The sequence below is a fragment of the Cajanus cajan genome, chromosome 3 (assembly GCF_000230855.2).
Source record: "Cajanus cajan strain Asha chromosome 3, NIPB_CcT2T_4, whole genome shotgun sequence".
Lineage (NCBI taxonomy): Eukaryota > Viridiplantae > Streptophyta > Magnoliopsida > Fabales > Fabaceae > Cajanus > Cajanus cajan.
In genome coordinates this window covers 68,999,508-69,024,884 of record NC_138519.1, presented here as the reverse complement: position 1 = coordinate 69,024,884, position 25,377 = coordinate 68,999,508, and the positions used below count along the sequence as shown (strand labels likewise).

The 25,377-nt window shown below is 29.5% G+C and overlaps 1 protein-coding gene across 2 annotated transcripts; it reads right to left on the bottom strand.

Annotated features, from left to right (window-relative positions):
- Positions 1-11,824: 11,824 nt before the first annotated feature.
- On the bottom strand, positions 11,825-21,963 carry LOC109792671 (WUSCHEL-related homeobox 9). 2 transcript variants are annotated; one of them, XM_083071158.1, is made up of 6 exons: positions 21,823-21,963; positions 17,731-17,830; positions 14,173-14,499; positions 12,907-13,707; positions 12,341-12,549; positions 11,825-12,262 (listed from the first exon to the last, which is right to left on the bottom strand). In XM_083071158.1, the coding sequence occupies exons 3-6, from the start codon at positions 14,300-14,302 to the stop codon at positions 12,257-12,259; spliced, it is 1,146 nt and encodes a 381-aa protein (XP_082927284.1). In that variant the 5' UTR covers positions 14,303-14,499; positions 17,731-17,830; positions 21,823-21,963; the 3' UTR covers positions 11,825-12,256. The 2 variants fall into 2 exon arrangements, with proteins under 2 accessions (XP_082927284.1, XP_029126020.1); XM_029270187.2 differs by lacking the exons at positions 17,731-17,830; positions 21,823-21,963 and having other exon boundaries at positions 14,173-15,870.
- Positions 21,964-25,377: the final 3,414 nt, after the last annotated feature.

Below are 25,377 nucleotides of genomic sequence, written 5' to 3'. Positions count from 1 at the left end.
ATTTGAACTATTCTTTAAAGCTTTTGTTAAGTCTTTCAAAAACATTTTACTTACTTTCAAAAGATTTAAAACTTGCTTAAATTTAAAGAGATTAATTTGAGGTTTTTTTGAAAACTTATTCTTAAGGCCAAACATACTTGCAATTCTAAAAGATTCTTTTACATTCTTAGCTAAGTTGACAAGACTTATCTATGTAACACTTGATATCTTGTTCTTGCATCAACTTGCTTTAGCTTGACCTTTTATTTTCAATACTTTGGCATCATCCAAATTTTATGCATATTTTCTTCCACACAAGCACCCAATATAAGGGATGCACTTGTTCAATTATCGAAAACTAGTGAAGATCCTAAGATAAAGAGTGAAGCCATGTGTTTAGAGACTTATGAGATGAAGAATTTTGAATTTTTATTAGGAATGAATATTTGGTATGATATACTTTTTGTGGTTAATTCTGTAAGTAAGATTATGCAATCTAAAGATATGCATATAGATGTTGTTATAGATTACTTAAGAGGCCTTATAACTTATTTAAAAAATTATAGGGAAAATGGTTTTGCATCTACATTAAAATCCACCAAAGAAATGGCCATTGGATATAGAGCCTAAGTTCAATGAAAAACATAATATTCATAGGAAAAAATATTTTGATGACATTGATAGTGATGAGATAGTTCATTCTGCTGAAGATTCTTTTTGCATTGATTATTTTTTGTATATATTACATCAATCTATTTCTTCTATTGAGAGTCGATTTGAACAATTTTTAGAATATGAAAACATGTTTGGTTTTTTATTTAATTCAAATAAATTTAAAACTTTAGGGGAAGATGAATTGAAAAAATATTGTTTCAATCTTGAAAAGATTTTGAGTTTTGAGGACCATTCTGATATTGATGGTCTTGATTTGTTTTTAGAATTAAAGTTATTGAAAGAAATTCTATCAAATGAAATTAACACACCATTAAAAATATTGAACCATATAAAAAAATCATGTTTTTTTTCAAATACATACATTGTAACGACCCGGCAGGCCACTACTCTCACAAATCACAGCACACCGAAAACACTAGACAGATTAGAACGAGTATATAATTATAGTGTCTAGAATATAAATATATACATATGTCCCAAGTCCGACTAGAGTTAGGGTATACAATACAAGGATTACATCAAAAGTCACTATGCCTAGTGATCAACACAAACAAAACATCCTTAGAAGCCAGCTCCATCTATCCGCTGCCAACTCATCACTATCCACCACCTATCCCTGCTCTGCTCCCGTACATAGTACGATCATAGCAGTCCAACCACATGGAAACACAAAGGGTAAGCTAGTATAAAGAGAAACAACATATGGGAAATTTTTAAACAATAACAACAATTACGACCATCAACGATTCATCAATAAACATCCAGTCAGTTATTTCCACACAGATTCACCAATGCACACCAAAATGCGTCATCACGCATATCACCTCGGAGATCTCCTACAACACCTCAGCCTTTCGGCTTACAACACCTCAGCCTTTCGGCTTACAACACCTAAGCCTTTCGGCCTACAACACCTCAGCCTTTCGGCCTACAACATCTCAGCCTTTCGGCCTACAACATTCAAAAGCAACACACAGGGCAACACAACTGTTCAACTTAACAAATCAACTTACAACATTGCACAACTGATACAACTCACATATCAACTTACAACAATATGCAACTAATATATCTCAACATCATCAACACTATTATCTACTTTAGATTCCTCCATTTCAAATCAACTCAGCATAACAACATTTCACATCATATAATACAACTTCATTCATGCGCCCGGCGCACTTGTAGTTGCGCCCAGCGCAGTGCAACCAGAGAGTATCAGGGGGCCCGCGCACCCAGCGCAGGTGTGCTCGCGCCCGGCGGGGCTCAACCAAAGAACCCAATGCTCACTCGCGCTTGACGCAATGGCCATTACGCCCAGCGCCGGCCAGGCAGAGACTCAAGGAGTCTCACGCGCCCAACGTGCACAACCTTGCGCTCAGCGCGGGGAAGGCAGAGACCTCCCTTGGTCTCGCGCCCAACGCAACTCAAATTGCGCCCAGCGCCCACGAGGCAGAGACTCCCAAGGAGTCTCACGCCCAACGCGACAAGGAGCGCGCTCAGCGCCCAAAAGGAGAACCAAAACCTGCCACAACTGGTATCGCGCCCAACGCGGTCCAAGTCACGCCCAGCGCGGGCCAGCCAGAGACCCACATTCTCAAGCGCGCTCAACTCACTCATCATTGCGCTCAGCAAGCTTAGCCAAATGGGGTCTCCTGGTGGCCGCGCGCCCAGGCGCGAAGAACCCCGCTCAGCGCGAAGCTCAGCAGCAGCCAACCATTTTTGAAAGACTTTTCAAAATCTGCAGAATAATCAGAGAACCCCACATGCAATCGGTTCAATCTACTACATTATCATCCCAGAATTCAAAAACACCACCTTTTTCAACATGCAACAACAAATTCATCAAAAAGCCCAAGATTTTTCAAAACCATCAAAGAACTCAAAATTTCTAATTTTCAGCCTTTCTCACGAGATCAGCAACCATCAACCCTCTTAAACAACTGAAAAACATGCAACAACTGATTCTCATTCCAAAATCACTACAGAACTAGCTTCCCTTACCTCAAATCAAGGAATCGAGCTTCGGGAAGAATAACGAGAGGTAAGCGAAGAACGGCTTGAACGACGAAGGAGAAGAAGAAGGGAAACTCTTACTCAGCTTGCAAAATCCCAATTCTGCTCCACACCACCACCTTGAGACAACAATTTGGGGGAGAAGAACAAAAGGAAAAAGAGAGAGTGAGATAATGTAAGGTCAGACTTTAGAGAGGAAGGAGTTAAGGAAAGAAAGATCTGTACGGGGGTATCACATACATTGCTTATAGAATATTATTAACATTACATGTAACTGTTGCGACTGTTGAAAAAAGTGTTTCAAAATTAAAATTGATTAAATCATATTTAAGATCAACTATGCTACAAGATAGATTGAATGAATTAACTATATTATTTATTTAGAGTGAGATAGAATTATTTGATTATAAAACTTTAATAAATAATTTTGCAGCTCAAAAATTTAGAAAAATAACATAAAAATTATTAGGTTATATTAACATAGGCCCCTGTCTTAATTTTTGCCTAAGGTCCCAAAATTCCTAGATACGGCCTTGCACTAAACACATGTATCTGAACAACTTTCTCATTTCTGAGCGATTTTATTATCTTTGGTGCGACAAATAAATTACAATAATTTTTTAATTTTATCTATTATTTATTTTATATAATGATAATAAATTATATAATGTTATTATATTATGTATTTTGTATATGATATAAATCAATAAAGCTTGACAAAAAAATATATTTGAATAACAAAAATTTTGTATATTAATATTATATAAATTATGTTAATGTATAAAATCTAATATATACATTATAATATATAATATTATATTATATTAATGTATAAATTAATATTATATAGCATATATTTTATAAATTAATATTCAATATTTATTATATATTATATATTTTTGTTTTTCTAAAATATTATATATATATATATATATATACACATTATAACATATAATATAATATAATATATATTGCTATGTTTTATAAATCAATATTTAATACTATATTTACTATATTTTGTTATTTTATATAATATAATATAGTATATATAAGAGATAATATATATGTAAAGAAGAAAGATGATAACTTATCATATCATCTTACCTTTTAATTTGTTTAGGCTTAGTATATTTGTAACATTGTTAAAAAAAAAAAAAAAAAAAAAAAAAATCAGTAGCCCAGAACGGGCCGTTCCCAAATTGGAACGGGCCGTTCCAAGCTACTGAATTTAACTACATATTGTGGTTGAGAACGAGCCGTTCTGGGAAGGAGAACGGGCCGTTCTGGAGGGAGAACGGGCCGTTCTGGAGGGAGAACGGGACGTTCTGGAGGGAGAACGGGCCGTTCTGGAGGGAGAACGGGACGTTCTGGAGGGAGAACGGGCCGTTCCGGATGAGTCCCGGAACGGGCCGTTCTGATTTCAGAACTGGCCGTTCTGGGCGTTAATTTTGTGCATGATTTGGGAGTTCGGAACGGGCCGTTCCGAACTCGGTACGGGCCGTTCTGGGCCAATCCGAAAGTCTATAAATAGGGGGGTTGGGGGCCTTCAGGAGTTTCGGAGTTTTTAGAGAGAAGTTTTAGAGAGAAGGTCTCTGGGTCAGTGAGCTCCTTTCTCTCCCAAATTTCTCTGTTTGACTCCTTTTCTCCTCTAGATCACTAACTCCTTCTGACTTTTCTTGAAATTCAGATCAGAAAGCTTGTTTTGGGAAGACTGAAGTTCCGAGTTGAGCCTCGAGGGAAAATTCTACTTTTGTTCAGTCTTTGGCTATCTGAGCCAATCTTCAGGTAAGGGAAGCTAGAATGTTTGTTATTTAAGTTGCATGTGAGTTTAGAAACTTAATTGATGCATGGAAGTTGAGGATCCATGGCTGGATCGGAGAATTCGCTAATTGTTCAAAGTCTTGGAAAAAAATAGGGGTTCTGGTGAATTTGATGCATCAGATGGGTGCATGTTGATTCTAGGTTTATTTAAGTTGTATGAAGTCTATGCATTGTATTTTGTGTTTGCATGTGGCTGGATTTGTTGGTGTGGATGAGAGTTTGTGAACTCTGTTATTGGAATTTAGGCCGGGCGCAGGTTGAATGTGCTAGGCGTGGATGAGTCTTGGGACTCTCAGGCTGGGATTAGGCTGGGCGAGCTCAGGCTACGCCGAGCGTGAATAAGTTTATGAATGAATTGATGCTTATGCATGTTTAAAGTTAAAGTTTTAGATCATGTATATATGATATATGATGTATGGTGAGGTGTGATTCATATGTATGCTTTGTGATGATACGTATGAATGTTTGAATATGATATGACATGCGTATATGTTCATATGAGTATGATTGTTGATCATGATGGTGGGCAGACCATTATGATGTATGATGCATTATTGCATGTGATGTCTTATGACATGTGTATGATTGTTGATCATGATGGTGGGCAGACCATTATGATGTATGATGCATGATTGCATGTGATGCCTATGGCATGAGTCTAGCCTAGGACTTGAGGAGAGGAAAAATATTTTCGAACTGGAAGAGCTCACATAGAGTCTCTTGAGAGTGGTGCTTGGATAGGCCACTGATATATGAGAGTGGTGCTCTGGGAGGCCACTGGATTTGGGAGAGTGGTGCTCAGATAGGCCACTGGGTTGGGTGAGTCTCCTCTAAGTCCTTAGCTAGTGTTGGAGCGGGGTATGAGGTCGAGGGTTATTCCCTTAACCAAGTACTCGGGAAGGTGCGTGGATCCTTGCGGATAGTCGGTGGGCGAACTCCACAATTGACTTGGTTAATGCATGCCAAGGTCGTGGTAAGCCCGTACCCAGCTGTGCTATACCTGACGGTGGATCTGGACTTCCAATTGTGTAAGTGACATCATCCGAGTAAACCCGAGGGAGGATTATATATCCTGTTTAGCTGTGACCGAGCTGGCGCATTGGGCGTGAAAACGGTTGGGGAGGTTTCGGTAGGATGGAATGTCACTTATACAGCTCTATTGTTGTGGAGATCTCCTAGGTGTATGCGTGACGACGCATTAGATGATTGATATGCATTGATATCTGTCATGAGATGCATTTATTGCATGATTATTAATATGATGAAGTGTGGTGTTTGACTTCATGACTGGTGGATTATATTTTATGCATGAGTAGTATTGGATAGAGTGTATGGTGTGACTCTATGAATACGATTGTGTAGTATAGATTATTATGATTCATTTTATGAATTCTAGCTTACCCTTATGTTTCCATGTGGTGGAACTGCGATGATCATACTTGGTATGGGAGCAGATCAGGGCTAGCTTGGAGTCGAGGTGACTGCTGCGAGACGGGGAGTTTGATCCTCGTGTTAGGGTTACCATTTTGGGTAGCGATTTTTGTCTGTTTGACCGGCACTAGGAAATATTATTTTTGGGATGACTGTACATATATGGCATTTTATTTTGTATTTAAAGAATTTGGTTATTTTTATTCTTATCTATACCTGTAAGTATGAGTTATCCAATTTAATATTTTCCTTAGTTCACTAGTAGTAGTGCGATTCCACTAAGTGTAGAGACCATGGCGGGTCGTTACAATATTTCTCTTGAATTTTAATTTTAGACAGATCTAATCTTGATTGAATTTTCTTAGCATTTAGGTTACACTCAATTTAATTCGATCAAAATTCAAAACTGTACAAGTCAAGTAATATGTTATGTTTTTTTTGACTCTGACCAAACTCAATTGGGTCATATAATAATAATAATAATAATAATAATAATTATTATTATTATTATAATTATAATTATAATAATAAGTTAGTGTAGTCACTTGCTTAAGATAATAATTTATGTCACTCTTCTTCAATAACGTGTATACTATTTTTGAGTTAATAACATTGTAACAATATAACATATTTATTTTTAATTTTTTTGGTATTAATGTTGATTGTTTGAGTTGATAATAATGTAACAAATCAACAAGTTTATTTTAAAATTTAGGTTACATCATTATTTGTTTTTATCGATTTATAACATAAAATTTGTAATAAAATATCAAATAATTTATATTTATTATGAAATATATAAATATTTATAAAATATAAATAAATTTAATTATGTTGACCTAATTCAATCCAACCCATTTTTTATTGGGTTGGGTTTGATTAGATTTAAAAAAAAATACACAAATTTAATTAACCCAACCCAACCTATTAAATTTTGATTAAATCATATAATAGATTTATTCAAACCTAACATAATCTAACTCATTTACACCCCCAATGCAAGACGTAAGACTTATTTTGCCAATGTAAGGTAGGTTCAATCCCTGATCCAACTAAGACCTTAGTGAGCCTATTTTTAAAAAATATTATATTAATAATTATATAATATTTTTCAAAGTTTATAAATTAAAAAGTTATATTTTTTGCTTTCTTTAGAATTCATTCTAAAAGCTTCATTTTTAAAAGCTAGAAAAATATATTTTTTTCAAGGATCATCTCTAAAAAAAAAATTTATCAAAAAATATTATTATTAATTTTTAAAAAATTCACTTTAAGATTTATTTTAGGGTGCAATCAAAGTTTCATATTATTCAAACAAGAGGAGAAACACGAGTTTATATATATAAAGTCTTCATTGATAAAAGACTTTTTGGATGATGATAAAAAATAAAATCATGAGGACTTAAGTTCAAAATGAACAATATCATACCAATATAAAAATAAGTAACAATATGTAGGGTTGTCATAATAAAATGAGTATATATATAGAAAGGGAAAATATAATGAAATATAGAATTTATTATTTTAGGCACTATATAATGAACAATAATGAGGACTTTTTTTGAATTATTTTAAGCGCTATAACCTGTAGCGATTTCATACAAAAAAAAAGTCGCTATGTGTCGCTACAGTCGATAACGACTTTAGTTGGGTCACTATTGATTTTAACGACTTTTGCTACATGACTCTTATTGTTTTTTTAAAAAAAAATTGACACGTGGCACTAAAGTCGTTATGACTCATAACGACTTTACAGTAAACGATCTTAAAAGTATAAATAGTTTCAAAATAATCATATTTACATAATTAATTTTAAAAATAACTCCACAACGATAAATCAACCAAATATAGAACTACTTACATGAATTAAAAAAAATACAGCTCATATTGATCTTCGACTGAGAAAGAGAATTAGATTCTCTAATATGAAATATATATGTTGCCGTTTCTAAGAAGCCCGATGATCAATTTTTTGCATATTAAGTGATCAATCATATGTTTGAATCCAATATGAGGATTTTTATTCATTCATCATTTGATTTAATCATTATAATAAATATTACATACAATGATATATACAAAATATTTCTATATATATTATTGAATCTCATTCAAAATTAATACTAAAATTTTCTATAATTATATGTCAAATAGATTTATATATACATATATTATATTTATAATAATATTTTTATATATTATTATATAAATGTATATTTATAATGATATGTATTGTGTCACTATTAAATGCGCGTTACAAATTTATTGTATTACAATTTTTTTGATAATGAATCTAAATGCCATATAATTCATATATTTTTTATTAATAAAATTAAACTCAATACTAAGAAGGTACAATAACTCAAATACGCAACTAAATTCCTTAAACTAAATCCCTTAATATACAATCCATATAATTTTATATATTCAAGTGTGTTTCGAAAAACAGTGAAAATTATTAGGTTGTTTCAACATTCAATTATATGAATAATTAATTATCGTTATAATAGATTGTAATCAAAATAAAATTTCATTTGGATAAGTTTGTTAAAACTTGATTTTAAGATGTCTAATTTTATTTGAATATAAAAAAAAAAACAGTTTTTATACAAAATCATCTTAAAAAGATAAAAATTGTTAAATATTCATATGTTTTAAATTTGCAACTTCATAAAAATAGCTTATTTTTTCAAGAAATCTATTTACAAACTTGGTTTGTTGTCTCAATAAATAAATTTTTTCTCTCCAAAAACAATTGATATGGGAGATTTTAATTTCTCACAAACACACACTTTGTATATTATTCATTTATTTTGTTGGGAGACATATATGAGACACGAACAAATGATTTAATGTTTAGCTGTGTTAGCTAGGGGGTGATTAGGTTTACTATAGCCATTTTAAAAGATATAATATAAAATTATATATATTTACTTAACACTTTAAAATTTTAAAATTGTTGGTTCTGTGATATTGAAAAAGATATTAGACTTTAATTTTTGCCGTTTCTGTTTTATTGATAAAAGTAAAATTTCAACAGAAGTGAACCTATATAGATAGCTTGCATTATGCACACTTTAAATTTAAAGGACTAATTGCTTAATGATGCTTAATCTCTATTTTTTTTTCTAGAATTAACTGTTTAATTTTTTGAAAATGCTATAGTTGGACGACATATTTATATATATATATATATATAAGTAGAAAATATGTGTGATTTGGAACCGAATCTTGTTTTGAAGAAGAAAAAGAGGGTGGCCAGAAAGGGAATGATGCCAACGTTTTGACACAAAATGGCAGTTTTGTCTTGAACTGAGATGGAGACAAGAGAAGAGAATAGGAGTATAGGAAAGTGGTTGTGGAGTAGATAGAGGTCACAGGCACAGTTGCAAATTGGTTTACGTGTAGTTTCATAACAACAGTGTTTGCTCTCATGTTTGATGCCTCGATTTGACTCAGCGATTTGGATATATCAAGGATACTTCTCTGCCAATTGAAATTCCTCACACACTCTTTTTATGTTATGTCACACCTAAAACCATCTATTTTCACCTGCATCAACCATCATTTATACATGTTATCATGATCACAAAATGCAATCATCACCGCCAAGACCTCTTATCACCCTCATCATGTCAATGGTATTATAATTTCTCAATTTCTTTCTAAGCAAAACAATGGTTTCGAGTATATCAGAAAACAAACAATTTTTAGGCAAATAATTGGATGTTCAAAACAACAATATAAAATTAATAAGTATTAATTTTAAAATGTGAGATAATCCTCAATTAAAGGAAAAATCTCACTCCCTAGTCCAATAAAAAATTTCACTATTGATGATTAATGGATTCACCATACCTCTTCTAAAACCATTAGGAATCAATAGAAAATACACTTCACTACAATAAGGTCATGACAATATAATAAATCTTCAAATAGATATTTTGAGAGACAAAAATACGTTTTCTTTTTAATTATAATATAAGTACGAAATAGTGATTAATTTATCTTTGAGATTTTAAATGTATATAAAATAAATGTGCTTTTCATGATATAATTTATTTCATACTTATAATTAAAAAATATAAGTCATTCCTACTTATACCGATTAACTGGTAGCTACATCAATACTTTGAAATGGAGCAACTTGAATCATCTATATACCACTAATATGTTCCACACACGATTTTCTCTAATTTGCTCTCAATGACATTTTGTTTCTCACCGAAGAGACCAACGCATATAAGAAAGATCATTTGTTTTCTTTCCCTAAGCAGGATTTTTTTTTTTAACCATTGATGCTTTTTGTACAAAACACGTCTTCATCAAGTCTTCAAGCATATGCACTCAACCTTCAAAAAATAAAGGTTTTAGATTATCTGTAAGGATATTTTCACGACATAAGATTTTGCCTATTAAAATTATTATCATTATAAAATTACTATAAAATTAACTTTAAAAATAAGAGATGGATGAAATGAATCCACTTTACTCATTTAAAATTTCAATTGAGAATAGTTATTTTAAGAAAAAAGTTAATATACCCATCGATAGTACTAGCTGCTAGAAAAGTAGTCTCCTATTCAAATTCTTTTAGACATATAATGTTAACATTACAAATAGAAGACTCGATGAAAATGTATAAACAAAATTTACACTTAAAATGTATCAACTTCAGTTAACTTCTAATCCATTTTTAGTCTATTTAATATATATATATATATATATATATATATATATATATATATATATATATATATATATATATATATTATATAAATAAATAAAAGATTGCCATGTGGTTTATGTGAGGTCATAATCTTCCAATTTTCTTGCAGCTTTTGGTTTGCACTGTCTTATATCTGATTTTATGATTATATCATGTTTCTTATTTATTTGCCACGGTAGTTCTACCTACATTGCCCAAAAACTGCCAATGAATAATATATACACTCTCATAATCTTTCGACTCATTCCCATCTTATTCTTTTAGTTCTCTTTCATGTTTATCATATATAGCAACATATTATGTTTCACTTCTAAACTTTTGATATCTCAACAAAAATTTAAGATTTAATGCACACAACTTTATTTAACTAAATTCAAATTTGCACTAAGACATTATCACACTAAGACATTGAAATAATAAGCTCTCTTTTTTTTTACTATTCACTATTAAACTTTCGTATTTAAATTTTTAATATAATATAATTATTCAAAATAAAAAAATTGTTTATTAATTTTTTAACATATAATCTTATAATAAATCTTAAAAAAATTTAACACATATCCAGTATCCACCGTCGTCTAGTATGTATTAATTATAATAAGAGAGTTGCTACGGTACCCTTAAAGATGGAGGAGTTTCAATACATTTTTCTATGTAAACTTATAAAAAAATTTAAAAAAATTAATTTAATTATAAAATGAATAATCTAAATTATACTTATAAAATAAAAAATAAGATAAAATTATAGAGATTAAAATTATAAGTTTTCAATAATATTATAAAATATTAAAGAAAAAGAAAAAAATTAATAAATAGTAGAAATAAAAAGTTATCAAAATTACAATATAGAAATTCAAAAATTTAAGATAAAAAGACAAAAAATATACTTAAAAAATTATTAAAATTAAAATATAAAAATTCAAAGATTTTAAGTGAAAAGATAAAAATATACTTAAAAAATTATTAAAATTAAACTATTTAAATATATAATAATATTATTACAAATAAATTAGAATATCTAAAATAAAAATAAAATAACTAAATAATTTAAAATTTGAAAGAATAAAATATCATAAATATTATTTAAATAAATTACTAAAAATATAAAATATAAAAAACTGTACCGGTACCCTCTCAAATAAGATGGGTACCATAGAATTTCTCTTATAATAAATCTTAAAAAAAATTTAACACATATCCAGTATCCACCGTCTTCTAGTATGTATTAAATAAAAAAATATTTTTACTAACATTTTCTGTAATTTTTTAATCACTACGTAATATGTTTTGCTTGGATTCTCAACTCTTCTTTCTGCAAATTATTGTAAGACAAGGTTTTAAACTATTATTTAAAGTAAAAATATTATTTTAAATTAATTATCAATAAAATGAAAATACAGATGTCCCCATCAACCATGACACGGTTTCCATACTTTCGAACTTACACTGAGCCAGTCATTTTTACTTTTAGAACCCTATCCAAACCTTGATAAATATCCATATATATGTAGAGACAGAATTAAAGTACCAAAAGAAAATTTAAAAAAAAAAAAACACATCATACTATATCTATCGATTGCATTGTCCTCCTCCCACTTCACATCATTAAATCTGCAAAAACAAAATCAAATTTAAAGATTGTTATCCTGATAAAAAAAAATTTATAGAGTAAGAAAAAAATATACACACCAGTCCCAGATAATAGTATGCTCCATGCTGCAGCGGGTGAAGAGTGACACCCCACTCGTTGGTGGGAACAGGATGGCCAGAAGAGTAGAAAAGCATGGCCTCATCCCCGAAAGCTTGTCGCACGTTGAAGGGTCCCACTGCAACCTCAAATGCGACGTCGTTGAAGAACACTGTACATTGTGCCCTATCTGCTGCACCATCACCAACACCTGACACACCGAATCATCTCTCATGTGCAAGTCGAAAAACACCACTTACAACTAGTTAGCTAAGCCATGCACACGTCCATGTACATGAACAGTGCAACACACAGACCCCTAATTACCACAGTAAGAAAACATTGTTGATCACAAATGTTATAGTAACACAACTCGTCAATTTTCTTTTAAGTGCACATGCCATCAAAATTGATTCAACGTGTTAAAAAAATTGCTTAGATTAAAGTTAGAAGTGTATTTAAAAGTTTTTTTTATATTGAGAATAAGAAATATTTTTTAAGAAAAAGTAATTAAGAACATTTTTAACGTATACAAGGGATTAATTATTTCTACCAAAACATATATTACCTTGAAATTGGTTGATGGGGCATGGAGCAGAGATTGGTGTGCTGGTGCTGGGATGAACAACCGTTGTAAGTGGAGTTGTTGTGAGAGAGAAATTGTGTTGTGGGTGTTGGTGCATTATCTTCAAAGCCTTCTCTTCATCTAGGTCCTTCTTGGAAGAGGTTTCATGATTAGTGATCTCATTGAGCAAAAGACTAGTGCAAGGTCCAACATGTTGAGATTGCATCATATTGTTGGAGAAGTCAGGGAAGGAAAATCCAAGGGTTGACATGGCATCAGTTGCTACACATTGTCCATTGTTGTGTGCCAAGAAGGAGAAAGACTCAGGTGCTGGTGGTAGCAAATTGGTTTCATTGTGATGGTAAGGCTGAAAATAAGTCTGGTTCACTGAAGTGGTGGGAGAATTAGGCACTGCATCGTTGACATTTGAGAAGCCAAAGGAGAACCCCTTGGGATGCATAAATTTTTTAGGAGAGGATTTTTCTGAGGATGAAGAAGATGATGAAGGTGGTGTCATTTGAGGGAGAGAAACAGCGTTTTGATGTGCTTCAGCATTTTTGTTCTTTGAGTTTTGGAGGTGGCGAAGCTTGTGTTTGCTTCTGGATTTACGGTTCTGGAACCAGTAGAAAACATTTGCATCACCCACTTGGCCATACTCTTGCAACTGCACCCTGATCCTCCTTATTTCATCCCTTGGGGGATTCACCATCCCAGAGTTGAAGATGGCTTCCAGAATGCGAATTTGTTCAGGTTTTGGATTCCATCTTGGTTTTGGTTCTGGACTTCTCTCTTCACCTTCTGCAGCTACAAAGGACAAAATAAAAGAAAAAGTAAAGTACCTACATTTCATGAGTGAACTGCGATGTCAATCAATTATATGTAAAATATATGAAATTTGCAAAAATTAGTATATCACACCAAAAGTATGGACATCAAATGTTAATTTGTGTAAACAATTAGTATATAAAATAATAGCCTAGGTAACTGACCTTTGGTGTTTAACATTCAAAATGGTAGTCAAACATTGTTATCTTTTTCATTAGACATTGTAACTGTTTCAGTTTCAATTCGTTTACATAATTTAAAAATATTGAAACAGTATTCTACACCCACTTTTCATGGAAAAGAAGTTGAATTCATCTCTCTTTCTTTGTACCATGAATGAACATGCACACACACAAAAAGTGAGTACATGACAGCACGAGTATTCTAATTAAATTTGAGCCTGAATAATAAAAGGTGATTTTTTAAAGTAAAACTATGACTAACCTGTATTATAAGGGCTTCTTTGACATCCATTGGGCAAGAGAGAAGAGTTGGTGTCATTTTGCCATTGGTTGTGGGGATTGCAAGGCTTGGATTTGAACATGCTTGGCCAGTGTCGGTTGGAAGAAGACATGATATGGCGATGATGGTAGAAACTGAGTGAAGATAAGAGCAGAATTATTGAAGTGGAAGCCAACCAAAAGAGAAACCAATCAGAGAAGCATCCCTTTTGTAGCTCTGAACCGAATTCACTAGGCCAACGTATGTAACATATCTCTTCTTATATATAGCCTTTTCACCTACCCCTGTGTGCTTGTGTCTATCACCATTCTATTCCAATAATAACAATATTAATAACTATTATTAATAATAAATCTATTATTATTTTCTAGTCAAACGTGTAACATCCCTAACAGAAACATGACCATGTTAAAAATTATACAGTTACATAAATTTTAAAGTTAGAAAAGAATTGAAAAGCCAATAGTTAAGCATGCATAAAAATGAACGACACACACAACATGAATCACCTGTGATAAGAAAAAAAAAAAAAAAAAAAAAAAGGCATGTCTGCCATGATCCTTTGCGCTATAGCTAGCTTTTGCTTACACTTACTTTTGTATTTGTAGCCTGACAAGAAAAGTACTTGCATATGCATATGAGTGTGGAGGTTGTTTTGAAGTACTAGAAGCAAAGGGAACATGGATAGAAATACATGGTACAGAATTAAGAATCTTGTTGCTGTGAGTGTGAATATATATGACCTAAGAGGCTTTAATGCTAGCTAGGGCTTTGAAAGGAGATGCAGGATGGGTTGTGAACTATGTCCAGATTTGTATAGAGAAGGGAAAGAGAAAGGGTGCTTTCATGGTTGCGTTTGCCAAGAGTGAATTAATGGGAAGAGGGGAAGAAATAAAGTGTGGGATTATTCTAATGGAAGAGGTTGTTGCAGGAGTAAATAAGGGGTGGGGGTTTCAAAGTCATCAAGTGTTTGATTGGAAAGCGGTGGTGGGTTAGTAATTGCAAGTTATTTAGGTTATTTTAGGCAAAAAAAAAAAAAAGAAACGGGGGTTTTTGGATTGACTCGAGGGGCCTATTTATTATCCATTACATATACTCCATGTATTTTGACTGAAATTTCTCCATATGTCTAGTCATAAGGTGCATGAACCCAAAGAGTTACTCTACAAAACAATTTTATCAATATTAATTAAAATTATAGCAATTTAACTTAATTAAAATATTTCAAATTTTAGTGAAAAATGTAATAAATATATTATAGAAATATGGATAAAGTTGGATTTATTATTCATAAAAAAGAAATTGAATTTGTTTGTTTCATGTTCTAAAAACTCATTACGAGAATTTATATAAGCACGAGAATGTGGTATTCCTTTATTTGTTATGAGTTTTTAAAAAATATTTTCGGATACAGTGTTTATTTCATTAATAACTAAATCATAATTAAGTTATTTTTAATTTTATTCTGATGATAAGAAGTAAAAAAGTTATATTTTTATGAGAATGTGAGAAATTATATTTCTTCCAAGAACTTAGATATAAACTAAGAAGAAACTTATGAACTGAAATATTTTTTTTTGTTCGTCTCTGAAGTATCTACTGTTGATAGTGGTGACAAATCTCCTCGCTAGGTTAGAGGTACCTCAAAAGGTGGGATAACTAACCCTAAAATTTAACACGGCTACATACACAAGGCGGAATTTGAACCCTGACCTTGCTTAAACGTGGACCAACCCCTACTGTTGAATTACACGCTTGAGGTTAATGAACTGAAATATAAATAAATTTTAATAATTATTTTTACTTTATTTAATGATGATATTATTTTAAAAATATTTTAAATTAATTAATTAAGATTAAATAGTAACATTTTTATTCGTGATATAAGTTCAAAGGGTAAAACAGAAAGAAAGAAGTTTGTATTTAAGGTCTTTGCATCTACGCTCTTCACATAATCTCATCATCACTCAAAGAAACTCGCGATCCTTCCAGAAAACAAATGGTACAATCAAGTAATTTGATGACTGATCAGGGGATGTGCGGGATAATTGTGATCAATCGGGTTAAAATGGTTGCAGTATAATTGTAATGAGTATTAAATTATAATTTTTTATTTATCAAAATATCTATCATATTAAATGAGGGATTAATAAATAGTTTTACTATGACTAATATATTAAGACAATTCATTTAAAAAATAATAAATATATTTTTTATTAAAATTTCAATAAATTATATTAAAAATAAAATAAATGTGTGCTTATAATATTTTATAATTTTTTTTAATTAATGTAAATCACACATTTGTTAATATTTTAGAGAAAAAAAACATAAGTTATTAACATAATTGATTATATAATACAAAAAATAAAAATAAAAATCAATTGTGTATTTGAACGGTTTGAATGTCCAAAAATTAGGATTCTATTTCATAATTAACGGTCTGAATATATAATTTTATGAAAAGAAAAGATTTTTATTTTATTTTATATTTTATATATATTTTTATATTATTTTATTAGTTATTCAATGACTTTAGTCGACCTAACTCAAATATGATCGGATTAACATATAGTTCAGATTTTCATTCTTTTAACAAAAAATGCAATTCAACCTAAAACAACTCTTGGGGCCAGCTATCCCACCTTTGAGGTGCCTCTAACGTAGCGAGAAGATTAATTACTACTATCAGCAGTGGATACTCTAAGGACAAACCAAAAAAAAAAAAAACCTAAACAATTCGAGCCGTGTTAAACCATGGTGGTGAGTGTCTTGCTTCCCACTGACTAAGAGGTTTGATCATTACACCAAAGTACAGACTTATTTGTTTAGTCGTTTTAAGAAATTCAATACATGTATGTACCATGATGAGCAGCTTTGAATATGAGATGCTTTAAACAGCAAAAATATTGTCTTTTGTGGAGAGAAAAAAATTATGAAACAACTTGTGATTAAGCTGTCAGTGTTTCAGAATGACCACACTATAATGGTGTTTGGAAGATGCATGTATAGGTAGGTTGTGTCCGTATGCTCTTTTAAGCGACTTGTGACAGGTAAATCGTTGAAGGAATCAATTAATATAGGTGTGACTTTTTCCTGTTTTTTTGTCTTACTAAGAGAATTTAATGAAGTTGTTTAGTGTGCAAAATATATAAATTCTTTCAAAAATGCTTGTCGAATCCAAGAATAAATAAATAAATAAATTATACTTTTGTTATTTTATTTTATTTTTAAAATTTATTTTAATCTTTTAAAATATTTATTTTAATTTTAATTTTTTTAAATTTACATTAATTTAGTTCTTATGAAATAATATTCATCTTATGAAATAATATTCATTTATGAATGTAGGATATGATTTTGAATATTTTTTTTTACTAATTTAAGATGTAAAATTTGTCTTATTAATTAGATTCACATACATATAAATTATTGAATCCAACTAATGTTTAAACAAAAAAAGTAAAAAAGCATGATGAATATTGTGTGAAAATGAGTTCAATAAACAATTAGAAAATTAGACTTCCTTAGAATGTGTACCTTAAAATCAGGGGGTAGTTGAGATAACCTTTTGTCTTTAATAAAGTTCACCAATAATAGTAACTACCATTCTAGTATTGAAATGATACTCTATGAAGTCCTGTATGAGAAGTGTAAGACACCTTTGTATTGGTTAGAACCCAGAGATAACCTTGTCTTAGAATCTAAAATAGTGTAGCAAACTACTAAAAAAGTTAAGTTGATCCAAGAAAGGATGAGAACAACTCAAAGTAGACAAAAAAGTTACAAAGATAAGAGAAGAAGGAACCTTGAATTTATTGAAGAAGATCATGTACTCTTGAAAGTCACTTCTTGGATTGGGATTGATTGAGCATTTAAATCATATAACCTTTATTTTCCTTTCATTGGTCTCAATTCAACTAAAAAAGTGTTGACTAGTTGCCAACCAAATTGCTTTACATATTTTTTTCAAACCTCCATATATAGTTTCTTCCATGTTTCCCGCTCAAACAATATGTCCACAATCCTACTCATACCTTAAGTCTAATAATGCTTAATTTAAATAAAATCTCACTTGTAAGACATTGTCATTAAAGATTTATGACTTAAGGTGAAACAACTAAGAGGAAAGAAAATTCCTTTGTTAAGTTTGTCTAGGGAGAAATCACTAAAGAGAGTATTGTATGGGAGCTTGAAAGTTAGATGAAAGTATCATATCCATCCTTGTTTGCTTCAGGTGAATTTCAGGGACAAAACTACTTTTAAGGAGAGGAGTTGCAACATGCCAAGTTTTTCTTAAATTATGTTTTAGTATTTATCAAATATTTTAAGACTTTTTATTAAATAATAAAGTATTTGAAGGTTACTAGATTGAAAAATGGAATTTCAATAAGTAGAAAAATTAGTGTATTTTTTTTAATTATTATTTTGTAAAAAGAAGAGTTGTGCTTTTATCTTTGAATATTTTCTTAGAGTTATTAGGATTTTTAAGACCTAATCTTTCTTAATACTCCCATGTTTCCTCATTTGTCTCTTTGAAACCATTATATCTTCATAAATGCAAGTTGAGGAGTTTGAGAGGATCATAGTGATTTTACACCATTGCATTCATATGAACATTTTCAAGGTAAAATGAGTGAGTTATCTCAATCAAGATTGTGATTCAAAATGTGGATAATGAGGTTGACCTTCAATCTTGTAGGTTTTAACTTTGATTTACTTGTATGTCTTCTTGATGGGTTCTTAATGCCTTGAACACTTGTTTGTATGTGCCTTGATTAATTTAATTGAATTGAGTTATTGAATTTCAGGAGTTGATCAGTAAAGTGTCAATGAGTAAGTGTTTCAAAGTGAAGCGTTATAGAGTGAAATGTAATCGTTTAGATGTTGAATCATAGGGCCATAACAAATGGTATTAATAGGTCATTTCTCTTAGTACAATGTGGTTCAAGGACGAACCAAATGAAAGTTGCGTGGAGAAAAGATAGACACTAGAAGGGAGGTTGAATAGTGTATATAAAAAACTCTCACATTTTCAAGTTTGTGAAGTAGTATTTGTGACAGACAAAGGGTTAGTAAGAGTAATCAATAAAACAATGTTTTTATACTGGTTCACCTCAACCACCAAGGCCATGTCTAGTTCTCAATCCAACTAGATTGAGTTCCATTAACTTTCAATAAAATTACAAGTATTCTTTTACCAATCCACTTATAGCTCAAACAAGTGTTCTTTGATTGGTCTTTTCAAGTCATTATCCAAGTATTCTTTATAGACAAACCTCTCCAAGCTCAACCTCAAGTATTCTTTTATAAACAAGCCTCACTAAGATCAAACCCAAGTATTCTTTTATAGACAAATCTCTTCAAGCTTTAACCCAAATATTATTTTACAGTCAAGTCTTTCCAGTGTCTACCTTATAATAATGGTTATGAAGGTATTACAAAGTTGTAATCATCTATTTCATATGTGATTATAACAAATTGTTTGAGTATAAGAAAGCTCTTAAAGAAGATTGTTTAAGAGATGAGTACAAATTTTTTTTCTTCTATATTTACACTTCTATTCTCTATAACTCTTTTCTTATGAGTTTCTAGAGCTTGTTACATAGTAGCTTTGAAAGAAATGACCGTTGCAGCTTTTTGAGTCTGACTCATAGAAATGCTTCGTCTTACTCTTTCGTCTGATATTTAGAGATAAAAAGTATTTATTGGTGCATTAAATGCTTCAATTAATGTCTTTCACCTAAATGTACTTCTTATCTTTAATAGATCAAGCCATTTATCAAAGTAGAGTAGCAAAGCAGGAACAATAGGAAACAAAGTTAGTACGTAGGCGAGAATGCAATTCTTTTTTTCAGTGCCTTTTCCATTAAAATTGGGATCTTTGTTCATTGTTCTATTACTCTTCGTGCTCTTATACTCTTTTAACAAAATGTGAGTTCCAAGACAAAAACTTTTGATCTATTAAGGTGTAAAACATTCATTTGACCATTTAAACTCATCAGTCACCATAAATGATGATCGTTAGAAATAGTTTATATATTTCGTCTGATTAGCTTTGTTCATCGACACTACTTCGTCTTACTCAATCTGAAACGACTTTTACAACGTGTTTTCTTACTAAAAATGTAGTGTTTGCTATTATTAAAACTTATAAACCATGAGGGATCTAAAATTGTCTTTTGACTTAACAATCTCCCCTTATGATGGCAAACACATTTTTTGAAGATAGTTTGTTTTATTGTCTTGTAAGAAAACTTTTGGTCTTGATTAAATGAAGACATTTTTTGCATGATTTTTTAGAAAAATAATTTATTTGGATTAAAAATATTATGTGTTTAAGCATAAGCTATTTGCTTTTTCAGGCGCAGTAAGCCTTAGTACCTAAGACGTAACTTTTTGAGCATAAGTAGTTTGTTGTAAAGAGTAAGTCTTTGAAATCTATAATCAGACAAACTTAGCATGATATATAGACTTACAAGACTACGCATGGTTATTTGCATATAAATATACTTGTGTTCATAGAGGTTCTTAAATATTGCATTTAATATAGATAAGTCATACAAACGATACTTCAGATGAATGCAACAATTTATGTAGGGAAACTCCCCTGAAAATATATGTTGGGAAACTCTCCCTAAAAACATGAATGTACTAGTGTATATTCAAGTAGTTGTAATAGCATGTTATTACATCAATCATGTGTGGAAGATGTGTAGTTTTTTTTTATTTTTTATTTTATTTTTTATTTTTATCATAACTTGAGTTCTAGACTTTTTTTTGTGTGATTCTAGTGTCATTGGAAAGCTAACATCCAAGCCTTAAGCTCTTATGAATAACATCAAATCTAATTCAACCATCTCTCACAATGCTTATAAGTATCAAATGTTATATCTCGTGCACAAAATATGAGACTCATCTTGTGACTAACATAACTCACTCGTTTCTTAACATTTTTATGTAATTCCTGTATCTAAAATATAGCCCCAAATGTATACTTTCTAACACAACAACTGAAACTCAATTTCATTAATTACATACAGAGAAATCACATAAATACCAAGGTATATTCATACTAAAATTTTCATAATCAGACACAACTTACATTCAAACTCTCTTCTCCAAATCCAATTTGTAAAAACATAAATTAAAGCCTAATATTAGTCTATTATACCATGAATTACACAAATTCAATATCAATTTCATATAATTGCATACCTATAACATCTTTTCATACAATTATCCAAATGTATTCCCTTAGGGTTCCCATAAGAACTCATAGTCAACTCAAATCATATCAACAAACATCAATACATAAAATTAACCATAGACAATCATAAGTATAACAATAATAGAGCAAAAGAATCATAAGAAAGGCTAAAATTCAATACTAGAAATATTAGGAAAACCCCTTCATATTGCACACATTAAAAAAATGTCGATGAATGAAATTAACCATGAATATATACAATTAATGACAATACAAGAATAGAAAAATCATATAGGAGACAACAAATCATAAATAGATACGAATTGGAATTTCCCTCATACAACGCATACAACAAACAAGAGGTTGGAGGCTAACCTCACTATTCAATAATTATCCCACATCCTAGAGTAACTCCTCCTTACCTCAAAGAATGCTTGATGAAAGACGTGAATCTCCCAGGTGATCTCCCATGAACTGTTCCCCTTTTCATTCTTCAAAACATACATGCAAGAGTAAAAAGAGAAACGTGAAATCAAAAATTGATGTAACTCTTCTTTTAAAAACTTAACTCCTCACTAACCCAATAATTAAAATATTTTAACTTCAGTTACAAACCCTTCCCTTACATAATAAAATAAATAAATTATTTAATTATAAAACCTTATAATATATCCATATGCATATAAAATAATTAAAATAATTATTAAAACCAACCCAAATAATTATAAAAAAATACAATAATTAATAAATATAATATATATATATATATAATATTTTCTCAATACAATTATAATTAAAATAAAATATATAAACAATAAATATTATAATAAAATACATGTTTTTCTCCAAATATTTATTATGAACAAAAATCATAAAAATACGTATTTTTCTAATAAATATAATTATTAAAAACCTCTAAAATATCTTATAAAATTCTTTAATTAATCAAAATATTATGTTAATAATTTTATAAAATTTGGAGTGTTATAAGTCACGTGCTCACAATGTCATCAATTAACCTAATACTGTAATCAAATGTAATTCATACAAAAAAGAATTGTTTTTTTTAGTGCCTCATTTTTCTTGAAATTCATTTCTAATCCATAATTTTTTTAACTAGTCTTAATTCGTTATCTTTTTCATGAATTTTACTTTTATATTCTTTTAACAACTTTTTGTTGACCTATGTTAGTCCCGTAACTATTATTTGTCTTTGTGCTTGTCACTCAACTTAATCTCTCAATACGTATTACCATTAGAGAAATTCTATGGTACCCATCTTATTTGAGAGGGTACCGGTACAGTTTTTTATATTTTATATTTTTAGTAATTTATTTAAATAATATTTATAATATTTTATCCTTTCAATTTTTAAATTATTTAGTCATTTTATTTTTATTTTATATATTCTAATTTATTTGTAATAATATTATTATATATTTAAATAGTTTAATTTTAATAATTTTTTAAGTATATTTTTATCTTTTCATTTAAAATTTTTGAATTTTTATATTTTTATTTTAATAATTTTTTAAGTATATTTTTTGTCTTTTTGTCTTAAATTTTTGAATTTTTATATTGTAATTTTAATAATTTTTTATTTCTACTATTTATTAATTTTTTCTTTTTCTTTAATATTTTATAATATTATTGAAAACTTATAATTTTAATCTCTATAATTTTATCTTACTTTTTATTTTATAAATATAATTTAGATTATTTATTTTATAATTAAATTAATTTTTTTAAATTTTTTTTATGAATTTACATAGAAAAATGTATTGAAACCCTTCCATCTTTGAGGGTACCGTAGCAACTCCCTTACCATTATATATATGATGATGTAACAACCATGCGACTTACCATGTTGTCAAACTCAATTTCATCTGATAAATTAAAAAAGGACGTTCGAAAAATGACAAAAAAAAATCATAAACAAAAGATATAAATATTTTAAAAATAAATTAAAATTTTAAAATAGATAATATAAAATAAAAATGAAAATATATTAAGAAAGGTAAAAATAAAAAGATAGAAAGAATAATGAGATATATGAACATTACTATCCAAGTAATTAAATAACTTAAGAAAAATGAAAGAAAACACAAAATTTTAAAATTTTAATTATTATGTATGTTGAATACCATAAGTTTACAATGTCATATTTTGAGCTATAATTATCTATTTGTGGTATTCTTTGCATTGTTGGAATGTGTTGATAAGAGATTTGAAATAGTTATCCATAGCATATGATTTAAAAATGACTTCTATCTCAATGAAAATTAGTTTCAAAATAAGTTTTATTTGATCCCGATAGAAAACTATTTTAATGTTTAATATCATGAAAACATGGTGTCAACTTTTGAGTTATATTTACCCATTTGAAGTGTTTTTTTCACTATTAAAAAGATTGATTAAAAATCTATAGCTTATGCCTACACTTCAAAGACTAAAATAATTTTTTTTATCTTAATAAAAATTAATCAAAAATATTAATGTCTCATATTCTTTAAGTCACTTTTTTCTGTCATTTAACAAAGTCTCACATTGTATTAAATATTTTTGTGCATCTCTTACTTCCCTTATATAAGTAAGAGACCTCACACTCACACATTCAAAAGAGAATAAAAAGAAAAAGAATAATAAATAAATAAATGTGATTAAAACAATGTGAAAAACATTGGACAAATAATAATTTTTTCCCCTGAGAGTCTAATAAAAATATTCGACCTAAAGTAATTTTTTTTCCATCTCTTGAAGGACAAGTAAAACCATTGGGCCTAATGTAATTTATTTTTCCTCTTTAATTTCAGGGCATGGTAAAATCATTGAACCTAAAATATTTCTTCTCATTTGGGGGCTTAGTAAAAATATTGGACTTTAAATAAGTTTTTCTCACTTGAGAAGAACTTAATAAATATATTAGACATAGGGGATTTGGTAGGAAAAAGAAAATTTTATACCCAAGAATTATGACTCTTGAAAATTACAAATCTTGGGAATTATGATTTTTAGAAATAGTTAAAATCTGTTTGAAAATTTATAAAAGTTCCTGAGAATATTTATACAAAATTATTGGAAATTAATTTTTTTTTTATGTTTGATCACAATATATATTCTTGAATATATAAATATTTTTATAAAAATATCCCTTATTAAAATAATCTCATTAAATATATTTATTTACTTAATTCATATTATAAATATAACAATAAACTATTTTAAAAAGTTGAAAAGTTATAGTTATATAAATACATAATTTAATAAAATAAATAAATAAAAATGTTACATAATAAATAAAAATGATAAAAATATATTATATCATTCATTTCAATAAATAAATAAATAAATGGTAACAAATACCATTAAATTGTAGAAATAAAACAAATTTTTAAAATATTATTAAAATTGACAAGGTTAAAAAAATAATGAGATGCGAGAAAGAGAGAGAAATAGAGATATGAGAGGGAGAGAGAGAGGAAGACAGTGTGAGTGGGAGAGAGGGAAAAAGATAAATAGTGGGAGAGAGGGAAAAAGATAAATAGAAGGAGAAATGGAGAATAAGAGAAATAGGTATAGAAGGAGAGGGAGAGGGAGAGAGAGAGGGAGAGGGGGAGTGAGAGTGAGAGAGAAGGAAAAATAGAAGGAGATAAATTTTTTTATTTTAAGAAAGGATACTATGATCTTTTATATACGTAAAACTTTACCCTTAACTCAAGAAAATTGGATCTTCACCCCTTTCATGTGAATATTTTTGTGACAAAGTGAGATATAAATAGTTATCAAGAAATTACATTCTTGAAATTCTTTTTTAAAAAAATAACCACTAAATATGGGAACCAAATTTTCTAATTTAAGATTTCTAGAAAAGTAAAAAATAATTTGCATACCGAATGCTTCCCTAAAGTAAATTTTGGAGGCTTCCACCAGAGAAGTATGGGTTGTCTTGTTTATGCACAAGGCTTTTAACAAGTTAT